General features: G+C 43.7%; 1 protein-coding gene across 1 annotated transcript; it reads right to left on the bottom strand.

Moving 5' to 3' along the window:
• Nucleotides 1-7,645: 7,645 nt before the first annotated feature.
• On the bottom strand, nucleotides 7,646-15,979 carry LOC124669541 (3-oxoacyl-[acyl-carrier-protein] synthase II, chloroplastic-like). The gene is made up of 13 exons (XM_047206145.1): nucleotides 15,672-15,979; nucleotides 14,654-14,859; nucleotides 14,342-14,545; nucleotides 14,138-14,248; nucleotides 13,956-14,051; nucleotides 13,840-13,885; nucleotides 13,639-13,718; nucleotides 13,330-13,398; nucleotides 13,134-13,218; nucleotides 12,878-13,032; nucleotides 12,718-12,798; nucleotides 9,249-9,308; nucleotides 7,646-8,079 (listed from the first exon to the last, which is right to left on the bottom strand). Exons 1-13 carry the CDS (start codon nucleotides 15,859-15,861, stop codon nucleotides 7,963-7,965), a joined length of 1,500 nt encoding a protein of 499 aa, XP_047062101.1. The 5' UTR covers nucleotides 15,862-15,979; the 3' UTR covers nucleotides 7,646-7,962.
• Nucleotides 15,980-25,209: the final 9,230 nt, after the last annotated feature.

Raw genomic sequence — 25,209 nt, 5'->3', positions numbered from 1 at the left:
ATTCTTCCTTACTGAAAGGATAATCGTTTGATGCATACGGCATTTCACAAAGCATTACTACTCCCAATACGTAGCTGTGTATCTTAAAAGATGATCATCCCAATACATTGTATTTTAAGATTTGTTTTTATATTTAAGGATTTTAGGGCAAATTGAACTAGAAATGCACTTTATCTATGACTCCGTTCAAGAGTTGTATTTTAGCTACTCATAAATCTCATTTCTCTTCAGTGCCGCATAAACAAAATACTTGAAGATACCGCGCTAAGAAATTCACTTTGTAAAAAACCTACTACGGGTGCGTTCGGTTGGTGTCACCAAGTGAAATGTAATGGGATGGTCCGCTCCTAGATTTTATTCCGGTGTTTAGTTGGAAAATGGAACGGAACGAGGTGGTTTCTCAAAAGAGAATATTTCCTCCAGATCTAGAACGCACTTATTTCTCAAAATTGGTGGAATCTTCTCATTCCTCTATGGTAAAGCCACTCATAGTCACTCAACTCCTATATTCTCTCATAACTTTATTCTCTAAACGCACTCCACGTACGCTCACATCTTCTATCCCCATATTTCACTCTCTAGCCGAACACAAGAAGGGAACCTAAGAAACCCACATTTTAAATGGAATAAATAATCTGCAATTACTCTATGTACTTGAAAAAAGACAAGAAACTAGCTCGGAGTATATCATTCCATTCCATGTTGAACAAATCTTGTCAGCATATTTCACCAAAGTTTCGCTTAGGGTCCCATGAGCCAGCGAGGTTCCTCAACGTTTCAAACGTGGCATGAGATCGAAAGAAAAAGGCAAGTGACCAAATATGAGGAGCCAAAAATAATTCAAGAAAAGAAAGTTTTATAGTACATAGAGGATGACATGCGGGTCCCATTTAGCAACAGCGGTATCACCGTTTGAGAGGCGGCAGGGGATCGAAAGAAAAAGGCAAGTGACCAAATATGAGCAGCCAAAAATAATTCAAGAAAAGAAAGTTTTATAGTACATAGAGGATGACATGCGGGTCCCATTTAGCAGACAGCGGTATCACCGTTTGAGAGGCGGCAGGGGATCGAAAGAAAAAGGCAAGTGACCAAATTTGAGGTGCCAAAAAAACTCCAAGAAAAGAAAGTTTTATAGTACATAGAGGATGACATGCGGGTCCCATTTAGCAGACAGCGGTATCACCGTTTGAGAGGCGGCAGGGGATCGAAAGAAAAAGGCAAGTGACCAAATTTGAGGTGCCAAAAAAAAATCCAAGAAAAGAAAGTTTTATAGTACATAGAGGATGACATGCGGGTCCCATTTAGCAGAAGCGGTATCACCGTTTGAGAGGCGGCAGGGGATCGAAAGAAAAAGGCAAGTGACCAAATATGAGGTGCCAAAAATAATTCAAGAAAAGAAAGTTTTATAGTGCATAGAGGATGACATGCGGGTCCCATTTAGCAGCAGCGGTATCACCGTTTGAGAGGCGGCGGGGGATCGAAAGAAAAAGGCAAGTGACCAAATTTGAGGTGCCAAAAAAACTCCAAGAAAAGAAAGTTGATTGCACATAGAGGATGACATGCGGGTCCCATTTAGCAGCAGCGGTCTCAACGTTTCCAAGGCGGCAAGGGATCAAAAGAAAAAGGAAGTAGCCGAAATCGGGGGTCAAAAAATCCAAGAATAGAAAGAATTTTGGTTCATAGAGGATGACATGCGGGACCCATGATCCCGCATCGTAAACGGCTCGATCGGAGAACGTTGAACGAGATGGCGCGATCGAGAAAAAAAAACAATGCCAGAGAGGCTGCCATCTGGGCCCTACATCCCTCGGCGGTGCGGATTTGCGTTGACTCGGCCGGCGAACCCGAGAATTCGCGATGCACCACGTCCCGGGCCACCATACGCGACGTTTTGGCCGCTTTCGTCGGGCTAGGTGGCCTCAAAAACGAGAAAAAAAAGTTTTGACATGCACCACGGAGGGACCAAAATCGTCGGCCATGGTACACCAGCAACCACGGCGCGACTTCAACTTCGTCGGCCATGGCAACTTTTCTTGTAGTGTATCATATGTTATTTGTGATCTTGCATGCTCTCCGTTGCTAGTAGAAACTCTGGTCAAGTGGATACTTGTGACTCCAAGAGGGGGTATTTATGCTCGATAGTAGGTTCATGCCTCTATTTTCTGGGAGAGTGCCTTTATAACTTCTAAGATTGTAGATGTGTTGTTGCTACTAGGGAGAAAACAACAATATTTTATCCGAGGGTAATTATATTGTTTACTTCACACACATTGCTTAATGCGATAGTCTGTTGCTTGAACTTAATACTGAAAGGGGTTCGGATGATAACCTGAAGGTGGATTATTAGTCATACACTCAGTTGGATTGCGGTCTATGTATTATGTTGTAATGCCCATATCAAATTTCATAGTAATCATCTTGTCATGTATGGTCGATATTATGTCAATTGCCCATCTGTAATTTGTTCACCCAACACATGTTATTTATTTGGAGAGTTACCACTAGTGTAGATAGCTGGGAACCCCGGTCCTTCTGTCATCATCATTGCTCTACAGTCAACTACGCACTGGAATATTTTCCGGTGCCATTGCCTCTGTGTTACTGCTACTGTTGCTGTGTTACTATTGCCATTGCTCTCATATTACTGCTGCTTTCACATCACCCCTATTACTAGTGCTTTTCCAGGTGCAGCTGAATTGACAACTCCGCTGTTAAGGCTTATAAGTATTCTTTGTCTCCCCTTGTGTCGAATCAATAAATTTGGGTTTTACTTCCCTCGAAGTGTGTTGTGATCCCCTATACTTGTGGGTCATCAGAGAGCCCTGACGATGTAGATCTTGTACGTCTCGACGGTCTCTGCAGCATTCTTCCTCTAATAGATTCTTGGCAAAGGGTTTGACCTTGACACTGGCGCCGTGCAAAGGGGGCCCTGCATCCCGCGTCGCTTTTGACATCCTCCTTGGTAGATTTCTTCTCATCATCCTCATCATCGGATGAGTACTCTTCACGTGACACAAAAGCCCTTGGCTTCTTGGAAAGGGATTTCTTGGAGTCAGTGATCTAGTTAGACGAGTACTTGGTGTAGCCTTTGGAGAGGGATTTGGACTATTCCTTGTGAACAAGCCTTCCATCGTTGTATTCCCTTTTCTCAAAGTGACAATTCGTGACAAAGTGGTTCTTGTCACCACAATTGTAGCATGTCCTTGCCTTTTGCACCTCCCTTCGTGCAGTTGAGAAGCTTCTTGAGGAGTCATGATGCGAGTATCTTTAGTTGTCCCTTGGTGAGTCTCTAGGTGAGTAATCTCTTGTCCTTGGGCCTCTTTCCTTGTTGCCACCCCAAAACTTCTTGGCCGCAAGCGCCATGTGCTCGTGGTAGCCATACTTGATATCTTCGGGAGCCAAATCCATGGGGTCATCATCACTTTCACTATCCTCCACCTTGGCCTAGAGGGCAAGATTGTACTTGCATGCATTGTGAGCATGAGCCACTAGTTCATCCGCATTTTTTGTTGGAGATATCCATGGCAATGATTTCACTCAAAACTTCAATGGAGTTCATTCTCAGGTAGTCCGAGTTTTGATAGATGGAGTTCAACCGTTGTTCTTCATAGGGTAAGAGGGATTGTAGAAATTCCTCCTAATCCACTTGTCATCCGCATAGGAGGCTCTGAGATCACGCATTTGCACGATGATGGAGGTGAGGCGTCGGTACATATCTTCTAGGGACTCTCCTTCATTCAACACGAATCCATCTGGGGCGGTGTTGACCTCATCAAAATTTGATTCTTGAATGCTTGTATTTCCAACAAAGAGTGCATCATGCTTGTCCCAAGCATCCTTGGTGGTCTTGCATGTGCGGATGTGTGCCCGGTCCTTGGGAGTAACCGCCATGTGTATCATGTGGAGAGCGGTGGAATTGAGTTGATCATTCACCACTTCCCTCCTTGTGAGATTTTCTAGGTTGTATGGCTTGAAACCCTCCTTCATAATGTGCCATAGTTCGGTGGAATAGATGTGTATATAAGATTGCATTAAAGTTGCCAATTTGGAAAACTTGAGGAATCTAGAGCGGTTGGTGGTCCTTGTGAGATGATGTGTGGCATAAGAATAGGGTCACTCGGAGTATAGTTATTTGGTGGGGGCACCACATGACTATCCCCCGAGTATCTCTTCTCCCCTTTAGTCGAAGTGTCGGTGTATCCCACTTTTTATTCCTCATTAGGGTTGTACTTTTGAGGAACAAACTTAATGAGTGTAATTTCAGCGGAAGCCTTTGAGGAGATACATCGACACTAGTAATAGGATTTTCTTTGGGACCAAGGAACCCCGCCATCAAGGCTTGCATTTGCGACATAATGGATGACTCCAATTTCTTGGGGTCCTCCAAAGTAGCCGGAATGTCAGCCGAGGGTGGCGGGCTCATTTGCTCCTAGGGGAGAACGGACACACCATCCCCTTCTTTACATGTCATGTCGCCCATAAGTCTTAGGCGGTGAAGCCTTACTCAATAGTCGAGGCTCCGATACCAATTGAAAGGGTAACGTGAGCGTCTAGAAGGGGGGTTCAATAGACGCTACACAATTTTTAGGTTTTTCACATTTTATGGAGGAAGCCTTCAAATAAACAGTGACCCTATATGACGCGATGCAAACAAGGAAATATAAATAAAGTAAAAGAGTGTGAGGAAAAGGAAGCGGTACAGCCGGGGAGCACGCAGAGATGAGACGTGATATGTGTACCGTAGTTCCTTTCACAAGAGGAAGTACGTCTACGTTGAGGATGTTCGGAACCACAAAGGTTCCAACCGCCACAAAGGCGCCACCTTATTCCTCGTGAACACACCACAAAGGCGTACTCACCTCTCCATGAGTATGGACTTGGGTTTTTAGGAAATAGAGAGAGTTGGTGGTTTCAAAGACTTGTCAGACAAACTAGGTATCCAATGAAAAACAGATTGAAGGCTAAAGTCACCGAGATTGTACTAGAATTAGGGTTTGCAACAATGCATGATGTTACAATTGTTTCGATGCCCTCCCCGATGGCTCTTCCTACCCCTTATATAGTGGGCTAGGTCTCAGAGTCCATCCCCAGGTCGGTTACAATTACATGTGTCGGTTTACCCGATTTGGCTAACACTTGCCTAATTTCATCTAGTTTCTAGTCTTGGACTCTTCTTGGGCTTCATGAACTTCATACGACCCTTCTTGGATATGCACGAGGGTTGATAATCAAATACCCAATATGGTATACCCATGTCAGAGGCTCCCAACGACATCACGAACTAGCGCAACAAGATCTAAATTCTAGATGCCCTCAACAACAAGGACCCCCACAGAGGATATCTAAGGTTTCCAACTCCATAAAGGAAAGGTTGTGGAATCATAAAAAATCTTGGGTAGATGGGTTGATCTTGTCCTCCTCCTTCGATTCCCAAAGTTTTGTGTGATTTGATTGCCTAGGGAGGGAGATCTACGTAGTTGAAGCTTAAGAACTATTGAGGATAGAGAGTGTTTTTCGTGCTGGTCATATCCAATCTAAGGAGGAAGAAGGCTCCCCCTTTTGTAGGCCTTACAAGAGATCTAGTCGTTGCAGCATCGAGGGGGTGGATGATTCGGGTTTATGAAACCCCGGATGACCCCCCCCCCCAGATGATCTTGCCTCGGCGATGTTGAAGACGGGGCCGGATGATTCGGCCACCCCCGGATATTGGAATTCCCGGGGGCCGATGAAGTTTGCTTCCGCCCTGGCTTCTGGGAGCTAGCCATCCTACAGTATGGGGGCGGATGTTAATACCATCCGGGGGTCGGATGATAATACCATCCACCCCGAACTTGTTTTCCACACGTGTCAGCTTCGGGCGCGTTCCTAGGGCTCCTAGGTGACGGGGGCGGATGTTCCAGCCAGTGGTAGACCGGATCATCTGCCCCCCTACCCCCACCCCCGAAAAGCAGCATTCTTCTCCTTTTCTCCTAATCTTTCTCCACATCTCCTCAACATGTTCTCACCCACCATTACCAGAGATCATACATCCAATAGATTAACCAGATGATGAACTTTGGCAAAAGGTGGGTCATCATCTGTAGTGCTAAAATTGACTCCTACACACTTGAGCACACACGGTAAAGTACATTCATGTGTTGTTAACAAACACACAAAACAATAGAGATAGAGCTTGCTTTCCAAAGTTGCCAGCCACCAGGAGATCTTGCATCGGGGTTTTGAAGAAACGCAAGAGGATCAGTCGGGACATGTGGCTAGTTAGCCGTTATTTCCTTCGATGAGTCGTGTGTTACTCTAGGCGAATCTCTATCCCGAGACTAGCACATTTCTCCGGGGGTGGCGCGGCGAATCCCTTTGTCGGGTTGGTAGTTGGGGGCATCTTCTAAGTACACATTTTCCCTTCACAGGAATTCCTAAGCCATCTTCAAATCTTAATGGATTGCCTCTGACTCGCTCGCACCAGCTTGCCTGTTGAGGGGGCCGGCGGGCCAGTAGGCGCAACGGCTTTTGGCATGTGCCCTGCTGGAGGAGGCGCTCTATCGGAGAGCATGCACTTTGGTGATATCAGGGCGTTGTTGATGCTCGCGTTGGTTAGAGCTGACTTGGCGCTAGCCTCCTTAGAGTGGATCGCCTTCCACTCAGCTATCATCGCAAGCATGTGGCGGATGCGATCGAAGGTGGCTACAATCTGGGAGTCCGTAGAATCCTCCAAGTCCGCAGCCATGCCACCGCCGCGAATCAGGATGTGGTTGTCGGTGATGACGAAACATGTTACGGCAGCTACGTCGATCGCATCGGTGGAGTTGAAGAAAGGTAACTCATCGTCCTCGCGGTGGTCGTTGGCTGGAGCGAAGATCAGACCGGATATCGGACCACCGCTCGCCGAGGAGATTGCTGATATTAGATCGGCGTGGAGGGCAGCCCAGGTGTGAGGGACCTGTGATGAAGTCGTGATGTCGCCCATGAGGTCTAATGTTTGATCGGTTTTAACGACGATGTCGTGTCTCGATGGTGAGACGAGGCCTGACAACGCTTGCAAGGTAGCCTATGGGGGCCCTTGCACCGGTGTTGCTCCGCCTATTACCTCATCGGATGCAGATGGGATCGAAGCGGAGCCAGAGTCCTAGCCTTCCTTGATTGTCGGAACGGTGCGAAGCTCGGATTCATCAATGGCATGTGTGAAACCAATGAATACAACTGATGGTGTAGTGGCTGGCGCTCGGGGCGTCCACGTAGAACTCCCCTTAGCACTCCACTTGTCAGGTTGAGAGGTGATAAAAATCACGCTCCCTAAAAGAACACCCTTAAATCAAAATACCTACAGTGATCACGAGATGCCCTTCGTCAATACTTCTCGTGAACACTCTTCACTTTGAAGGGCCGAACGCCTGCTGAACTCTGTTGATTTGTTGTCAAATTGACATGTTGATGTGCAATTTCCTGTAAGCACGCTAACACCAAATTTGAAATCCACAGAACATTGCTTATCATCCCAGTGCGGGATACCACAAAAGCCATGCAGTTTTTTCTTCATATAGAAGTTGACGTTCGCAGCTGCTTATTGCAGTAATTAACACATCAATGATACAGTACAAATTCCCAGCGCCTCCGTGGAGAGAAAAACGCAACAAGCCAGTTTTGTGTATCTGTCTGCTGAACAGGAGACCAAAATAGCCGTCCCCAGTAACATTGCTATAGGACAAATCCAATAACATCTGGTACAAAAATAGTATGGGCCAAAGAGGCATGTCTGGATTAACTTCTGAATGGGTACCCTTGCATTGGATATATTTGCTTTTGCAATACAAAAGAAACTCAATTGCTATCTTTGCTCAACTATGCAGCAATATACTCTACAAAAGTTGGATTTCCATTTCATGTTTGTGGCTTGAGAAATGTTGTTGAGTTTGGTTGACAATTTCCGCCGGGCAGTCATACCATAAGCTAGCACACCAACCAAGGTTACTTGAAGGGCGCAAATAAAATTGATGAATTGTGCCCACCAAATCCAAATGAATTCGACAGTGCCACTTTCACATCACATCTCTCCTTTTGTGATCCCACCAGCAAGCTAACATCCTACAAGATTGAAAACTCAAGCATATTAGATGAACTGAAAAATGGCAGAAAGATCATACACCCCTAAAAAAAGATGGAACCCCATGTTCAAATAACAGCTACATTTTTTTTATGGAGATGAATTTGCAGGTGAGGGGCAGAGTTACACTATGTGAGCAGTGACCAATTTAAGACCTTGGCCTCTTGTCCGAGTTCAGACCTTTATACTCATCCAAATCCTGGTTTAGGTGGGGTTTGACTGTCTGAGTCCAGTTTCTGGCCAAGTAAGGTGACATGTCAATAAGGTGAGCCACCGCAGCAGTGCTACAGCATCACTGCCAAACCAACACTGCCACGCCATCACCAACACCAACACCTACAATAAGCTTACTCATTCCATGTTCTCTCTCCTCCCAAATCAGACCAATATTTCCCTTTTCTATATCGGAACACTAGACGGGAGGTGTCATTGTAGCGGAGTGGGGAGAAAGAGGGCTTGGGCACATCGGTGGTAGGAAGAGAAAGAAGGTTCCCGGGTCTGGAGAAAAAGAGGGCTCCTGCAAGCAACCAGGGAAGCTTCAGGGAGTAGAAGTTCAAAAGGAGATAAGTGGCGAGCAAAGAGGGCTCTGGTACAGCTATGGACAAGAGAGAGTTCCATAGCAGTTCATCGGTAACTTGAGGGAGATGACAAGCTCCACTGCTTCATCTGGCGGTTTTAATAGGTGGCAGTGATTACAATGATATGACAGTAATGGCGTGGCGGCAATGATGTGGCAGTGATGTGATGACTCAACAAATATGGCAGCTTACCCAGCCAAAAAAACAGGGTCAACGGGAGTCAAACCCACCTAGCATTTGACTGGTATGAAAAGTTCAAGGAAAAAATTAAACTAACTGAAAGTTGGGGGTTGAAATCTGAACTCAGGCAAGAGTTCTAGGTTGAATATAGAGTTCTCCAATGAAAAAATGCATAGGAGTTGAGCACACTGGGAGGAATATTATCCCATCGGTAGGTTTGTTGTTTCACTTCAAGCTTCTTCAGTAAGGAATAGTCCGACAAAAGAAAAAGAACATCACACTGGCATAGAATAAACATTCTTTATACCATCATTCTCTCAATTTGGTGAGAAGTGTTAACAAAACTCATTCAAGAGGAAAAAAGTCTTGACTATCTATCAAGAAAAAATTACCACATTTTTCTCCGGATTGTCTAGATTGATATTTGGATGGATCCAACCAGTTCTTATAGCCTGCATAGAAATAAAGAAATATATCATGAGGAACACAGTCATGATGTATGATATTATGATTTGCATTAGAACAAACGGCAGATCCTTTATATGAGGCTCCTAGCAGTTGCTCACTAAAGTTGGTAGTAGCACAAGTAATGACAACCTGTCGCAGGTTATCAGTCCGGGCATCTGCAAGCATTTGGATGAATAAAAGGTGGCTTGTTACTTGATTCTTTTAGGTAAAACATGTCTAGGAACCTGTGGAGATTGACAAATGGTCATAACTTACTTCAGAAAAAAAATTACTCTGCTGTTTTTTTTAAGGAAATTTTTGGTTTCACAGTCTCTAAGGTTGTCAGTGTCAACTAAACAACGCCAAGTCATCCCGGCAGCTGGAGGGAGACAACAAGTCGTCTGGAGAGCTGACGGGAAACAACAAGTTGTCTGGACAGATAGCAGGAGAAACCAGGGGCTTTTTCCTTCGCTATACAGACTCGCTCTCCACGGCGAGTTCAAGATTGGTTTTCAAATAGATTGGTTATATTATGTTAAACTTAGACAACAATGCATGGCCTCTTTCACATCCTTCATCCCTTATCATTCCCCACCACTTCCGTCGCCTCCCAAGCTGTGTTCTGGCCACAGAGCTAGATAAGAGACCTCCAAGCTAGAAGAATACCCAGTAGACCACTCCACATCCATGGGCCATGGACAGCTTTGTGCTCACTGGTCTCCTCCACTCCCAGAGATGGTCATCTTGCTGCTATCCGGCCTCCACCATAAACCCAAAACCTCTAGGACATGGTCGCTGGGAAAGTCCCAGTACTCGCCCTCCACGGCGAGTTCAATGTCACCAGGCACGCAGTGTTGGTGGAGATGCGAGGTGAGCTCACGCCGTCGCTGTCGCAGCTCGTCGCCAGTAAACCTGGCAAGGGCGCAACCCAGGTCTGGTCAGGCTTTACTCTGAGACCGTACTTGCGCCTGGCTTTGCAACCTGGAGATATTTTGGGCCAGGATTGGGCTGTGACTTCCGGCCTGGCCCAAACATGCCACACAACAACAAAAACAACAACAAAGCCTTTATTCCCAAGCAAGTTGGGGTAGGCTAGAGGTGAAACCCATAAGATCTCGTAACCAACTCATGGTTCTGGCACATGGATAGCAAGCTTCCACACGGCTCTTCCCATGGCTAGTTCTTTGGTGATACACCAGTCCTTCAGATCTCTCTTTACGGACTCCTCCCATGTCAAGTGTGGTCTACCCCGTCCTCTCTTGACATTATCAGCACGGTTTAGCCGTCCACTATGCACTGGAGCTTCTGGAGGCCTGCGCTGAATATGCCCAAACCATCTTAGACGATGTTGGACCAGCTTCTCTGCAATCGGTGCTACCCCAACTCTATCTCGTATATCATCACTCCGGACTCGGTCCTTCCTCGTGTGGCCACACATCCATCTCAACATGCAGATCTCCGCCACACCTAACTGTTGAACATGCCGCCTTTTAGTCGGCCAACACTCAGCGCCATACAGCATTGCGGGTCTAACAGCCGTCCTATAGAACTTGCCTCTTAGCTTTTGTGGCACTTTCTTATCGCAAAGAATGCCAGAAGCTTGGCGCCACTTCATCCATCCGACTTTGATCCGGTGGTTCACATCTTCATCAATATCCCCATCCTTGTGCAGGATTGACCCCAAGTATCGAAAGGTGTCCTTCTGAGGCACCACCTGCCCATCCAGGCTAACCTCCTCCTCCTCGTGCCTAGTAGTACTAAAACCGCACATCATGTACTCAGTTTTAGTTCTACTAAGTCTAAAACCTTTCGATTCCAAAGTTTGTCTCCATAGTTCTAACTTCCTATTGACTCCCGTTCAACTATCATCGATTAGGACCACATCATCAGCAAAGAGCATACACCATGGGATATCTCCTTGTATATCCCTTGTGACCTCATCCATCACCAAATCAAATAGATAAGGGCTGAAAGCTGACCCCTGGTGTAGTCCTATTTTAATCGGGAAGTCATCGGAATCGCCATCTCTTGTTCGAACACTTGTCACAACATTATCATACATGTCCTTGATGAGGGTAATGTACTTTGCTGGGACTTTGTGTTTCTCCAAGGCCCACCACATGACGTGTCGCGGTATCTTATCGTAGGCCTTCTCCAAGTCAATGAACACCATATGCAAGTCCTTCTTTTGCTCCTTGTATCTCTCCATGAGTTGTCGTACCAAGAAGATGGCTTCCATGGTCGACCTCCCAGGCATGAAACCAAACTGATTTTTGGTCACGCTTGTCATTCGTCTTAAACGGTGCTCAATGACTCTCTCCCAAAGAAGCAGATTTTATTTTATTTTTGAAACGGGGGCAAAAGCAGAAGGTGCCCAGTTTTTAGGAGAAAACCGGGCGAAAACCTACAACAACAGGGCCAAGCCCACACCCACATCTACCCACTCGCCACCGCAAGGAACACAACCAGCCACACATGTGCAGATGGAGTCACCAGCACAAGGCGAGCTGCCAGGAGGTTGCGGATTGGTGGAGAGAGGAGAGAAATGATGAATATAATGGTATTGTTGTTGAGTTCTTGACTTAATGGGATTGTTCAAAACTCTGCGACTGAAAAATGGCATACTAAGAGCACCCACACCACGGAGACGCTAAATCAGGCGCTTAAAATGGCAGTTACTTCATGCTGCAAGCGTCCACTGCTTGGTTTCCATATTTTGCACTCAATAATGAAGCGCCAGACTCTAAATTATGCGTCGATGCCAGCAAAATCACCGGGAATTAGCTAAAACGGCCAGGATTTAATTCCTAGCGCTGATGGTTAAGCGTCCCATTGTGGCTGCTCTAAGAAATTAAAACATGTAGTGGCATTTCTCACAACTGTCCAATTAGCAGTAGCATATGCATATATACAAATTCCTTGATAATAAACAGAGTAGTAAGTTATTATGTTAATTTGGATACCTTTTATCATCAACACAGGAACTCTGAAGGGCAGATTAACACTTAGGGACTTGGGGTGAGATGGCGCTGCTAGATTATAAAGGCTGTGTGCATGCAGCTTTGGATATAGGTACGCCTAACCGACAATTCCAAAGGTCGTGAATCGGTAAAATCAGTGGATTATGATTATAAATTCAGGACAAACAAGAGCTTATTAAAATTTTAGAAGTGATGTGCAAGTGCAAACACTTCTTTTTAAATTATTGATCCTAACAACTCACCTTTAGTATCTTGTTATATGATCAACTGCCCATGACATAGTTATACTGTATGAACGTTTGAGAGAAAAACACACTACCATAGAGAATTTCAAGAAACCGCAGAAAGTTATATAGGTCAGAAACCCAAATAACAATTCATAAACAATAGCATAAGATAAGTAAACAGAAAATAAAAATATGGTAGCACCTACTTGTATAGCAGCTACAGCTTCTATTCCACCTGCAGCTCCTAGCAAGTGGCCAGTCATTGACTTTGTTGAGTTTACTCTTAGCTGCATGCGCAAAATGCACATCATTCGTGAGTACACACCCAAATAAGAGGAGAGGGGATTTCTAAATCAGGAGGTATGCCTGAGGATTCTGGCCAAAACAACGGGCAAGAGCTTCAAATTCCTTCAAATCACCCATCTGTGTAGATGTAGCATGGGCATTAACATAATTAATGTCTTCTTTTGTTACTCCTGCATCAGCTAGTGCATTCTCAACACAAAGAATAACCCCCTTCCCTGATATTACATAAATATAATGTTAGTACATTAATGGTCTAAAATTTAGTAGGGAAGCATGACAGAATAGATGCACCACGAGGCTAAAGCAGATTGTTCACCTTCAGGATGTGGCTCTGTCATATGATATGCATCACATGTAAAGCTTCCACCCAGAAATTCGGCATATATTTCTGCACCTCTTTGCTGTAGAATAAAAATTCATATTAGGACATTTGAAATGAAATCACCATGGAAGAACTACACAAATTAAAAAATGTACAAACAAAAATATCTATGAAATCTCATTAACAAAACCTTTGCATGCTCAAGCTCTTCCAAAAGAAGCACGCCGGCCCCTTCTCCCATGACAAAGCCATCACGATCCTGTTACAGAAAAAAATAGACAAAAGACTGTTTATAAACACTAAACAGTAAAAGTTCTGATGATTTCACGCATGTGAATAGTGCACAATCATCACCATTAGGAAATATGTGAAGCAAGCCAGAAATTTTTTGTACAATGTATAATGGTAATGAACATGACATGTAGACTGTAGACACATATGAAATATATTATTTGGCTATTACGTAGAGGTTATGTTAAACAAATATTGGAGAACTAACCACATCCCAAGGCCGAGAAGCTTTTGTTGGGTCATTATTTCTCTGTGAAAGAGCTCTACAGGCCACAAAACCTCCCAATCCTGTGTAACAATTGAAATGATAAACAGTACATGCATGAGAAGACAAGAGGTTTGGGTAAACGAAATCAACCAGCCAATAACAACTGGGGTGATGGCTCTCAAATAATCAGAGGTGTCATACCAATTGGTATAATTGGTGCATCAGAGCCACCACACAGCATCAACTCCTGCATGTTTAGGATTGCCAAAAATCAGAGCGTTCATCGCAAGATATCACGAGAAAATGAAGTTACTTACAGTTTCTCCTCTTATGATATGATTGGCTGCATTCAGAATGCAGAAGTTACTAGTGGCGCAAGCAGTAGATATAGAGTAGTTTGGACCCATCCAGCCCTGCATTGGCATATAAGCTAAAATTATAACTATCATTAACCAGTGAGAAAATAAAAAATAATGAAAGGCCAGATGATATAGGGCACCAGATCCATCGCAAGTATTGCAGAACCCATGTTTGTAGTTGCAAAAGGTACACAAAATGGGTTCATCTTCCTGTAAGAAACCCTCAATGCTTCAATTGCGTCACTAAAAACCTGCTTAAAATAGCACCGTAAGCTGTACTAACCCCAATGGTGTAGAAAACACTGCCCCTTTTAGAAGTAAATAATACACTTTAAGACCCGAACCTTCATGCCACCCATAGCAGATCCAATTAGAACTCCACATCTCGATTTGTCCAACTCGTTCATGATATCTTCAGTGATTCCACCATTTTCCAAGGCTTTCTTACCAGCAACTATCAAATATTGCATGAACTTATCCATTCGCTTAGCTAATTTTGGGGCAACCCAACCATCTGTTGAAAAAGATTTGATTTCTCCAGCAATTCTCTGTATGAAAGGCAGCATGTCAAGCAGTGTAACTGTAAATGATATTTCAGCTACATTGCAGGAAAATGAACCCCACGCCTACTATAGTTAAGTAGAATAAGAAAATACCGTGGGATAGCTGGAGCAGTCAAATGCTTCTATCTCACTTATTCCACTGACACCCTGTAGAAGGTTGTTGTAAAACTCGTCAGGCTCATGGCCTAATGGAGTCACAACACCCATACCCGTAACAACCACCCTCCGTTGTTTGGTGTCAGACTTCTTGTTTTCCACAGGTCCTCTTTCAGGATGCAAAGAAGCAGCAATGGGCATTCCTGCAGACCATAAAACGTCCCAGTTCAGAGTTCAGTGATGGGCAACTAATTTGAGGCGGCATATGGTACAGATAGACAGCACGCAAAAGAAAAGTAGCATCATACACAAAAAAAGAGCCTATCAGTTGGATGTTTCTTCACGTGGCCAAAACTGAGAAAGAATATTGGAAGGTTTATTCACATGATCCATTGGGGCAGGCTTGCGATGAAATGTAGCAAAGGGCAATGGATGTAGCAAAGGGCAATGGAAATTGCATTGGCGATAATTCCAAAGCATATGCATATGCTTTCTCCCCCCAAAATCCATCCCGGTTTTTACAGTACAATCTCTAACACCAAATCCCACAGTATGGTTTTAGTTTCCTCATGTATACTTCAACTCTGATAAGAATCCCAGGTTTATGAGAAAGTATACTTTTTATTTTAATGACGGCGTCGTGGTGAAGTCACTTGTTCACTTAAGCATGCATTACACATTGGATTCATCGACATGGCTATGAGACATTTATTTTAATGACAACATCACGGTGAGTCACTTATTCACCTAAAGCCTGCATCACACAACGGAATCATGGACATAGCCAGCCCGAAACTTGGTACACCATCAGAACAAGATTGACTCATCCAGAATCATGCACAAAGCAGCGAACAATCCCCTCTCCCCTGAAATCCCAAATGCACACACGAGCGATGTGATAACTGAAACTGTACAGATTCCCAAACACCCGGTTATACTGCCTGTTTGGCAATTTTACAGTTGACATCCGGGTAAGCCATGAAAAAGGTGGAGAGGTAAACGGAAATGGCCTCACCAGAGCGTGCCCCGCCTCGGCGGCGCGCAGCTAGGTGGCGGCGCGTGCCAAAAAGGCCGCTCCCGCCGCCGCCGCCGCCGCCGCCGCCGCCGTAGCAGCGCTTCTTGTCCTTGTCGTCCGCGCCGCAGGTCGCAGACAAGCATGCGGCGACGATCCAGGTGCACAGCGGTGGCGCCACCGCCGCCGACATTGCTCGCGAACTGGATCCTGGCGGCGATGCGAATCACCTGATGCGCGGAAGGGAGGAGGGCTGGCGCATCCACCGGCCACCAAGTCCCAAGAAACGGGATAGCCAGGGACGGGACGGGACGCGCGAGATGCGTGCGGTGGGGTGGGGACGCGAGCGAGCGAGCGAGGTAGGTAGGTCGGGGTCTGCGGGAGGGAGGCGGCGGGCGGCGGTCTTTAATAAGGACGGAGGTGGCTTGGGCGCATCTGAGAGGTGGCGGACGGGGCGGAAGCCGCCATTGTCAGGTGGTGCTCTGCTCGACGCGAGGTGTATCCCCTTTTGATCTTGCCCAGAAATTCAGTCAGTGTAGGGTCTGTACAAGGAGAAATATTGTGGAGGTTTGTTTGTGATTTTTCGTGAGGACAGGTGGGACATTTTGGCTTGAGATATGGATTACATTACAGATTTTTTTTTTCGATAAAGGGAATATATTAATATCAAGAAGATACCAATTACACTCAGCCTCTGCAACAACGCACCACCCTAATGGCACTACGGATGCACACAACCAAAAACAAGAAAAGAAAACTAAGAAACAAAAGTCCCGCTACAGTATCTCGTGCCTAACAACAAGAATACATCCACCGCCAAGACAACACCTGAATTACGGACTAGTCCTCGCTCTCAAAACAAATGCCTCCACCAAGGACATTGCCGAGGCACAACCAATTAAGGCCGGACCTTGGGTTTTCACCCTGAAAGGTAGGACTCTGCACTTCACCTGTGTTGTCGCCCCCACTTTCATACCGCTGCTGTGAAGCCCGGAACACCAAGCAAGTCCCTCAACATCGCAAAGACTTGAACCTCCCTTAGCTAGTCCTCTCCTCCGGCCTTCATAAAATTCTCTTCTTCCGACTTTCATCATGGATCCATAGTCACTTGATGTCAATCAAAGAAAAAGAGCTTCGCGCCGCTCCCTCCAGAACCAATCGGTCGGAATAAAAACATGGGTGCGCACGACCAGAATACCTCCGATCCAACAAACTCCGGGCAAAAGCAACTGTTACATTCATCGGTGGAGCCTTCGGGAACTCAACACTCGGCCGGATCACGAGTCCGAGGCCTCCGGTAGGTCCTCCTCTTCACGCAAGAGAGGCCCTAGGACCGCCGCCTTTATTCGGGTCGGACCCCCACGTCGGCGACCATCCTGGGCTGGCCACTCCAACCCTCCACCGGCGACACCATCGCCGGCTTCCAAGCTCCTCCATCTCGCCGCCGGAACGAGTAGGTTAGCGATAGTTGCTTGACGATGCCTTCAACAAAGTAACGGCGCAGACGCCGCCATCGCCCGCCATGACCGGAGTCGGCTCGGTTTTCACCGGCTACTATGCCTCCCCGTCTCGCTGCCGGCGCTGAAAGTGGGATGAAAAATCCAACACGGGAACTTATTTCTCTTCGAAATTCATTAGTATATTTGGGAGTGTTTGTTTTTCTGGGAATATATATTTGGGGTTGTTGAAAGTGAGAGATGGCGATGGACGGAGACACAATAGATAGATATGAGGACACATGGTGAATATTGAGTGAGATGTCAATCTAAGATCATCTTCAGCGGCGCGCTCCAAATAGGTGTCGGCATTACCCTATTAGGAGCGTCGGCACTAGCGATCTTGAAATGGCGGCCCTTAATAAATTTGAAATTTCGTAAAATTTGAATTTGCATAAAAGACGACGAATTTCATTCAAAAATCTTTAGTTTGCATAAATATAAACTTCTATGATAACATGTTCAAATAGAGTGAATTTCCTTCACTCTATTTGGATATGGAGGAGATTCCACATATTAGTTAACAGTAAAATGGAACCACTAGGGGGCTCTCACAGCGATTTAAGGTTCCTAGCCGCTCGATCGACTAATCCAACGGTGTACATCAACACAGCAATCCCGCTCCGTCGCTAATCCTTTTTGATTAGTTCGATCGCGTTAAATGGGCCATATCCCGTTACCGGACCGCTTCTCCACAGATCAACTTAGGATGCTTCTGGTTAATCGGGCCGCTGAACGCTTATATGGGTCGTGCGGCTTTGCTCGGCGGCCCACCGAGGCTTGGTAGATGAGATGAGGCTTGGTAGACGATTCGTCTGTCCAGTGAAATGGCCAGCTTCGTCTTCAACTCGCCATCTTCCTTCAGAACGGTGATCTCCCCGCACGGCCGCACCCCAGACCCCACTCCTCCCGATACCGGCGTAAGGCGAAACTAGGTGCGACGCCGCTGTTTCGGTCGTCCACGTTGAGAGACTACCCCTTTCTGTCCATGCCCTTCTTGATCGAAGCCAGCCGTTCAAGGCGGAACAACGCCGCCGCTGCCCTCCCCACCTTTCTTCCGCTGGCACAGTTGAGAGGGGCTCCAGCAGCATGTCAGGTGGCGGAGTGTGGCCTTTCTAATGGGCCACGCTGTCAGCGGCAAGGGATTTATTGGTTTGGGCGCTGATCTGCAGGTTTGGCTGGCTGGTGCTCGCATATCCTCTTGTGGTCGTTGATGTCAAATCCTCTTCCCACGAAGTCAGCTTGCCACTTATTGCAATCTACCCTCCTCCATGGCAACCAGACATCAGGTTTCATCGAATTTATCTCTGTTTCCCCCCTCTGTCAAAATGCTGTGCGAGAATGCATATTCAGGTATGACAGAGCTTTCTCACAACTTTTCAGTTGCGTCATGTTAATTGGGTAAATGGTTGCTACAGAAATGATGATTGTATGATCTATTTAGTTTTAGGTACATCGTGCAATCATCCTCATAGATGTGTTCTGCACTTCTGCTTGATTATGTTCATGTCAGTTTGTATGTGTTAAAGGAACCAACTAGAAAAGTAAGGAAGTGCAAAGATCGTTGGGATAATTTTTTGGTGATGCTTCCATGCTTCTGTTTCTTAAGATCGTAGCCATCTATGTGGGTCATAGGTTTACCTTTTTTATAAATAAATTTACACCAAGGTTTAAATTTATCATATATTTGGATAAAATTCATAATGTCTTATGTGTTTAGTATTCTTCCTTTTCCTTTTATTGGATTATCTAGGATAAAAATTAAATTCCACAATGTCACGGCAATGCCTATCAGGATCAATGTCTCGCTACGCCTCATCTCGCACTAAAAGGGGACCATGAGTGTGTGTTGCCTTGGGAATAATGGCAAAAAGAAACCAGAAGATTACATTGTAGGTTTTCTAGACTCCTAATGACTTCCCTTCCTTTCAATATGGATGAACTAATAGGTAATCAGCAGATTTCGTTTTCCACTTATATGCTTTTGAAAACAAAAGGCTGCGTAGATAATGAAAAAGGTTTTGAATATTCTGGTTGACAGATCGTACAGATTGTAAATCTGTTACAGTGAATATTTTAATTTTAAGTGTAAAGGCAATCACTTATTTTATACGGAGTACTTATTATTCTAAATCTCAATGGTTACCTCATAAGTCTGAGCTCCAAAGTTAACAATTCTTTCCATGTTATAAATCAAATAACTTCCATATGTACAATCTATTGATTTTACAAGGGATGCTAATGTAGCAACAAAGCACCAACTAAGTTCCAGCATAAAGTACATGATTCTGGTTTCCCTTAGCTGCAAGCTTTAGTAATATTACACTTTGACCTCTAAGTATTATTTCTCACGTCCTTTTACAATTTATCATTCGCTATCTTCCTATTTTCCTTTCTCTCTTCTGCGGATTAAGTGACTGAAAGTAAACCATTTGCTATACACTAGAAACTTTAAGCATCTGAAATTTATGTTGAATGTTTATCAACATCCATAAATTACTTTTGCTCATCATCTAGACTATCCTTTTCTAAATCGTGTGGTAAATTTTAAGGTAGGAGTCCATTAACAACACTGAAGATCAAATAAAAAGGCAGCAAATATTACGAAATAAAATTACAGCTGCAGAATTCCATAGAAGGCTAGGAGGCTGCGAAAGGAAACCCTAGTGCTCCGCCGAACTCTACTTCCAGCGGTGGCGGCCACCATGACGAGCTAGCTTGTCCGGCTACGGCTCCACAACTTTCATCATGTTCCTCAACAAGCTCGCTGATGTCAAAGGTATTTCTGTGAAATCGCCCTAGCGATGATCTCTGTAGAGATTATATGATCTTGTTGTTTCTCTGTCCTCCCAAGTTCATATATATCTCCCCTCGAAATCCCTTTTCATATCTATGATCTCTGTTATTATTGTTGATTACCAATTACTTTTCTAGAACTGATAATACAAAAGGAAGATGACGTTGCTTAGTTGTTGTGTCGGTGCCCGATGGACATCTCGGCAGGATGTAGCCGGAACAGTGTACTGTTGGCAGGTTTCTTGACTCTGAACCCCATTCCTGAAAGGTGGGCTCTTAGGGATTGGCTTGTGTTATAAGGGCCCAACTAAGAAGTTTATTAATTCGGAAGACTGGGAAGTTGCATGTCCATTTTCTTTGTTAGTGTGTTCCTTGAAGAGTATACCCTTTGATATTTAGCAACCAGATTGTCCTTGATGAGTATGCAAAATGACATCCCACCGGGATCCCACCTTGACACCCTAATTAACTAGGATGTTCAAGCCATTGGATGAGCTCACTGTTGACAGCAAGGTTATGTTCTGCTTTCAAAGTCAATCTTCACTCTATCTATAATCAGCTCTTGTTGGACACACTTATTCTGTGATGCTACATTTGCAGAATATTTTAATGTTTTCTGATTTTGAGAATTCCATTGAAGCTGGTAGACTTTTCACAGAATTCAGGCTCCAACTTTTATCAGCCAGTAATAGCAAATGTGAACTACAAAAGGTAAGACAAGAAACTCATTTACTGATGTGAGCTGCTCTGTATCGGTTGAAGGTTAATTTTACTTAGCTTTGTTTGATGGCATGTGACGTTTAAATGTAAAAAGACTTAAAATTCAGTCGACTATATTTAATAACTGCGATAAAGAAGTGTCTGATCGGCTCGGTTAAGCTAGGTAACTTCATATTTTTCAACTTTATGCTTCAAATCAGATTTCATTGATTATGCAGTTCGCCTTTACCTTTGGATTATGCAACTATGTTCTTTAATTCGAACTTTCATTGATTTTGCTTTAGCCATCTATAAACATGCAATATTTCACCTAATGGTAGAACTTTACACTTTTTTTATTTCTATGCTCCATGCTGGTTTTTTTACTCATGTTATGTGTACCATCCATCATGCTTCTCCTTTGTTGTTGTTACATTTATTTGCTTTATGTTCATTGCAGGTTAATAAAGGCAATGCTCATGGCTAGCTGAAAAAGGAGTGCCGTGGTTCTGGTGACAATAAACTTGTTTTATCTCATCAGATGAAACACAATGGTTATTGTTAGCATGCCTTCATGTTTTCCAATAGTTTAGACAACGCAAGTATGCATACATGATCAGGACTTGTGTAAGCACTTTCTTTGCCATTGTTTATTGTTTTTCATCTCATTTTGAAATGTGTATTATATGATCATTTCCTTAACTCGATGGTAAGATTAATGCTATAAATAACAATATCTATAGACCCAGTGAGAAGACATGTTCATAATTGAGATAGTCAACTATTCATTCTTTATGTTATACTCTTCTGTTTTAAGTTCCAGCACAATCTTGACCCATCTTATATATCTGTACTATCCCTTTTCTTATATACCGTTGATACTCTTTCTTTTAATATGGACGGGCGCGGCAACGCGCGCTCTCATGGTCTAGTTCTTTTATGATAACAGAGGATGATTGCTGAATCTGTTTCTCGACTCTAGCAATATATGGAGAAGACTTAAGAGGTTCAGTAATAACTTTGAATCCCTTCTTAGGACATTCGAATGGTTAGCAGAAGTTAGAAACTTCTACTAATATATGAGGATCAAGATCAAATCTATTCTTTAATTCTTTAAACAATATAGTATAGATAAATTCTCTACACATGCATATTCACATTCAAAACAAGGTTGGTTACCTTTATCAAGATCCCTGCAGCAGTATTATTAGCAATAGTATCCAATAAATCTCTTGCTTCTTATTGAGTTCTATTAGTAAAACTCCCTTCAGATGGATTATCCAGAAAATCCATATGATGATGCGCAGCAGCCTCACGTAGAAATTTATTAATATAAGACTATCAGGAATACCATGACAAGGATTCTTACGGATGAGATCATTAAGCTTCCACAAGCTTAAGTAATATTTTCTCCGCCAACAATTATAAATATGACAGGGATCATCGTAAGCTTCTTTAGAAGTGTAGTATTTGAGATAGAAAGCTTTCCTCGGACATTCTCAATTAAGACGACATTCAACATCCAGAGATCGAAACCATATGCGAGCACCACAAGAAAGAGATAGATATAATAATTTCCTCTTCACATCATCATGAGGAATACCAGTCAATTTAAATAAAGAGCATAGATCTTCAATAGCATGTAAATGTCACATAGCAGTTTGACTTTTATCCCCTATAAAAGTTAGTTTCATAGCTTTCTTGGCAATACCAATAGGAATTTGATACGCCTTGAGGTGGTTTCTCTTCATTCTCTTTAACAGATCGAACATATTCATATAAATCCAAGCGCATTGATACGTTGCAAACGTATCTATAATTTTTGATGCTCCATGCTTGTTTTACACCAATTTCTATATGTTTTGATTACACTTCATGGCCTTTTTATGCATTTTCTGGAACTAACCTATTGACAGGATGCCACAGTGTTAGTTCATATTTTCTGTTGTTTTTGTATTTCAGAAAAGTTGTACAGGAAATATTCTCGAAATTAGACGAAACGAAGCCGAAGTTCCTATTTTACTGTCACGAAGACGGAGTCCAAAGGAAAGACGGAAAAGAGCCGGGAGGTGTCCACACCACCCCTAGGCGCGGCCCACCCCCTGGTCGCGCCTAGGTATGGTGTGGGCCACTCGGGCACCCACCAACCTCGCCCTTCCACCTATATATTCATCTGTTCGGAAAAAACCTAAACCCCCTAGCCTCCATCCACGAAAAGTTTCGTAGCCGCCGCCATCATCGACCCTAGCTCGGGAGGGTTTCGAAGCTCTTCTCGGCACCCTGCCGGAGAGGGGGGTCACCACCGGAGGCCTCTTCATCACCATCCCCGCCTCCGAAGTGATGCGTGAGTAGTTCATCTGTGGACTACGGGTCCATAGCAGTAGCTAGATGGTTGTCTTCTCCTCATTATGCTTCATGTTTAGATCTTGTGAGCTGCCTATCATGATTAAGATCATCTTTATGTAATGCTACATGTTGTGTTTGCTGGGATCCGATGAATATTGAATACTATGGTTGAGTTGATTATAGATTGTCTTATATCTTATTTGTGATCATGAATGCTCTCCGTTGCTAGTAGATGTTCTGGCCAAGTATGTGTTTGTGACTCCAAGAGGGGGTATTTATGCTCGATAGTGGGTTCATGCATCTAGTAATCTGGGAGAGTGACAATAACTTCTAAGGTTGTAGATGTGTTGTTGCGCTACTAGGGAGAAAACAACAATGCTTTATCCAAGGATAATTATATTGTTTACTTTACACACTTTACTTAATGCAATAATCTGTTGCTTGCAACTTAATACTGAAAGGGGTGTGGATGCTAATCTGAAGGTGGATCATTAGTCATAGATGCAGTTGGATTACGGTCTATGAATCTTGTTGTAATGCTCAAATGAATCTCATAGTAATCATCTTGTCATGTATGGTCTTTATTCTGTCAATTGTCCAGCTGTAATTTGTTTACCCAGGATGTTATTTATCTTTATGGAGAGACACATCTAGTGAACTCTGGACCCCGATCATTTCTTTTACACCGATAAAACCATCTACTACAAGCACTGTTCTCTTTATTTTCACTGCAAACAAACATGTCTTTGCACACTATACGACTAATTCTTTGTTTTTCAGCAAAACTAGTGAGATTGACAACCTCACTGTAAGTTAGGGCAAAGTATTTTGGTTATGTTGTGTGCAGGTTCCATGTTGTTGCTAACACCGGTAGTGCGCCCTGCCAAAGTCAGCCAACAACACCTTCAGAAGTGATTTCTTTCCCCTACTGGTCGATTAAAACTTGGTTTCTTACTGATGAAAAACTTGCTGTTGTGCTCATCATACCTCCCTCTTGGAGTTTTCCAACTACATGCTCTGCACAACATCACGCATCTCTTAAACAACTATACATACCCATGATGAGACAAAAAGTAAATAGCAAAAACAGTAAAAGTTTTCTTACCAAACTACTTACCAATAGCGCTACGCTTCCCGGCAACGGGGCCATAAAAGTGTCTTGATGGCTTTCAAGTGTATGATATCAATTGTAGTACTTTCAATAAGAAAGGTTATCGAACCCACGAGAAGCTGAAGGTATTGGTTAGCGAATTTGAGAAGCAAACAACAATAATACTAATAATAAAGCAGCAGTTTTGGTGTTTTCAGTGTATAGTTTGCAATAAAGTAAAATGCAGGAAGTAAATTACAATATGTAACTGCTCTCAATGAGAGAAGACCCAATCCTCTATGCAGCAAGATAACAAATTCAAGTGTGTGTGTGTGCTTATATGAGATAAATGTTCCCGAGGGCGGCATAGATTTACTAGCATCAGAGTTCTACGCAGCATGGTAAATATTTCATCAAGTTTCATTCAATTAGGGGTGGAGCCTAAATTAGGTGCAACCATAAATATGAGAAAATACACCCCATATGATGGGTCCTAGAGCCATTTTAATGAGCAAGTATACGAATCATTAAGACATAAATGTCTCACCATAGCAAAAAGATCATTGGTTCCCGCCATAAACCCCTCTAATGCAACTCATAGTATTGAAAAACGGGTTCTGTCATTCCCTCCCTTCCAACATACATTCATTACATTAAAGTGTATCCCTATGAGCCCATATAGATGAAGTAATATGCAGTTGACGTTCGCATAAAACCATCATAGAACAACATAAAAGATTGAAAACTTGACCAAATAACCATTGCACATCATATAGAATCATAGCCAGATCATCTTATGCCTTCAAGAACATGGGGAACTACTCACAAGTGTCAAACATGATATGGATCAGAGGCATAATGGTTATAACACAATATGAATATAATATCTCTACCAAATAAAGATAAAGTACCAATCAAAAACATGCAACTAGCCTCAAACGATATTCGGGGTTCAGTTCAACACAAACTATGAGAGGGATGATGTCAATATCGTAGATGGAGATGGTTGTGATGATGGTGCTGATGGATATGTTGATGGAGAGTGCGGCATGATCTGCCCTCTTCCAGAGTAGGAGAGGACCTTCGCCTCCGCTGCCGCATCAATAAATATTGG

Source organism: Lolium rigidum, chromosome 7 (genome assembly GCF_022539505.1).
Source record: "Lolium rigidum isolate FL_2022 chromosome 7, APGP_CSIRO_Lrig_0.1, whole genome shotgun sequence".
Lineage (NCBI taxonomy): Eukaryota > Viridiplantae > Streptophyta > Magnoliopsida > Poales > Poaceae > Lolium > Lolium rigidum.
This window is presented reverse-complemented; position numbering and strand designations above follow the sequence as displayed.

Bases quoted from the DNA above. Each gene is read 5' to 3' on its own strand.
- LOC124669541 (XM_047206145.1), bottom strand. From the start codon at position 15,861: ATGTCGGCGGCGGTGGCGCCACCGCTGTGCACCTGGATCGTCGCCGCA. The intron at 14,546-14,653 runs GTATTTTCTTAT...CCTTTCATACAG, and splicing joins ACTGCTCCAGCTATCCCACG to AGAATTGCTGGAGAAATCAA. The intron at 13,399-13,638 runs GTTAGTTCTCCA...TTTCTGTAACAG, and splicing joins CTTCTCGGCCTTGGGATGTG to GATCGTGATGGCTTTGTCAT.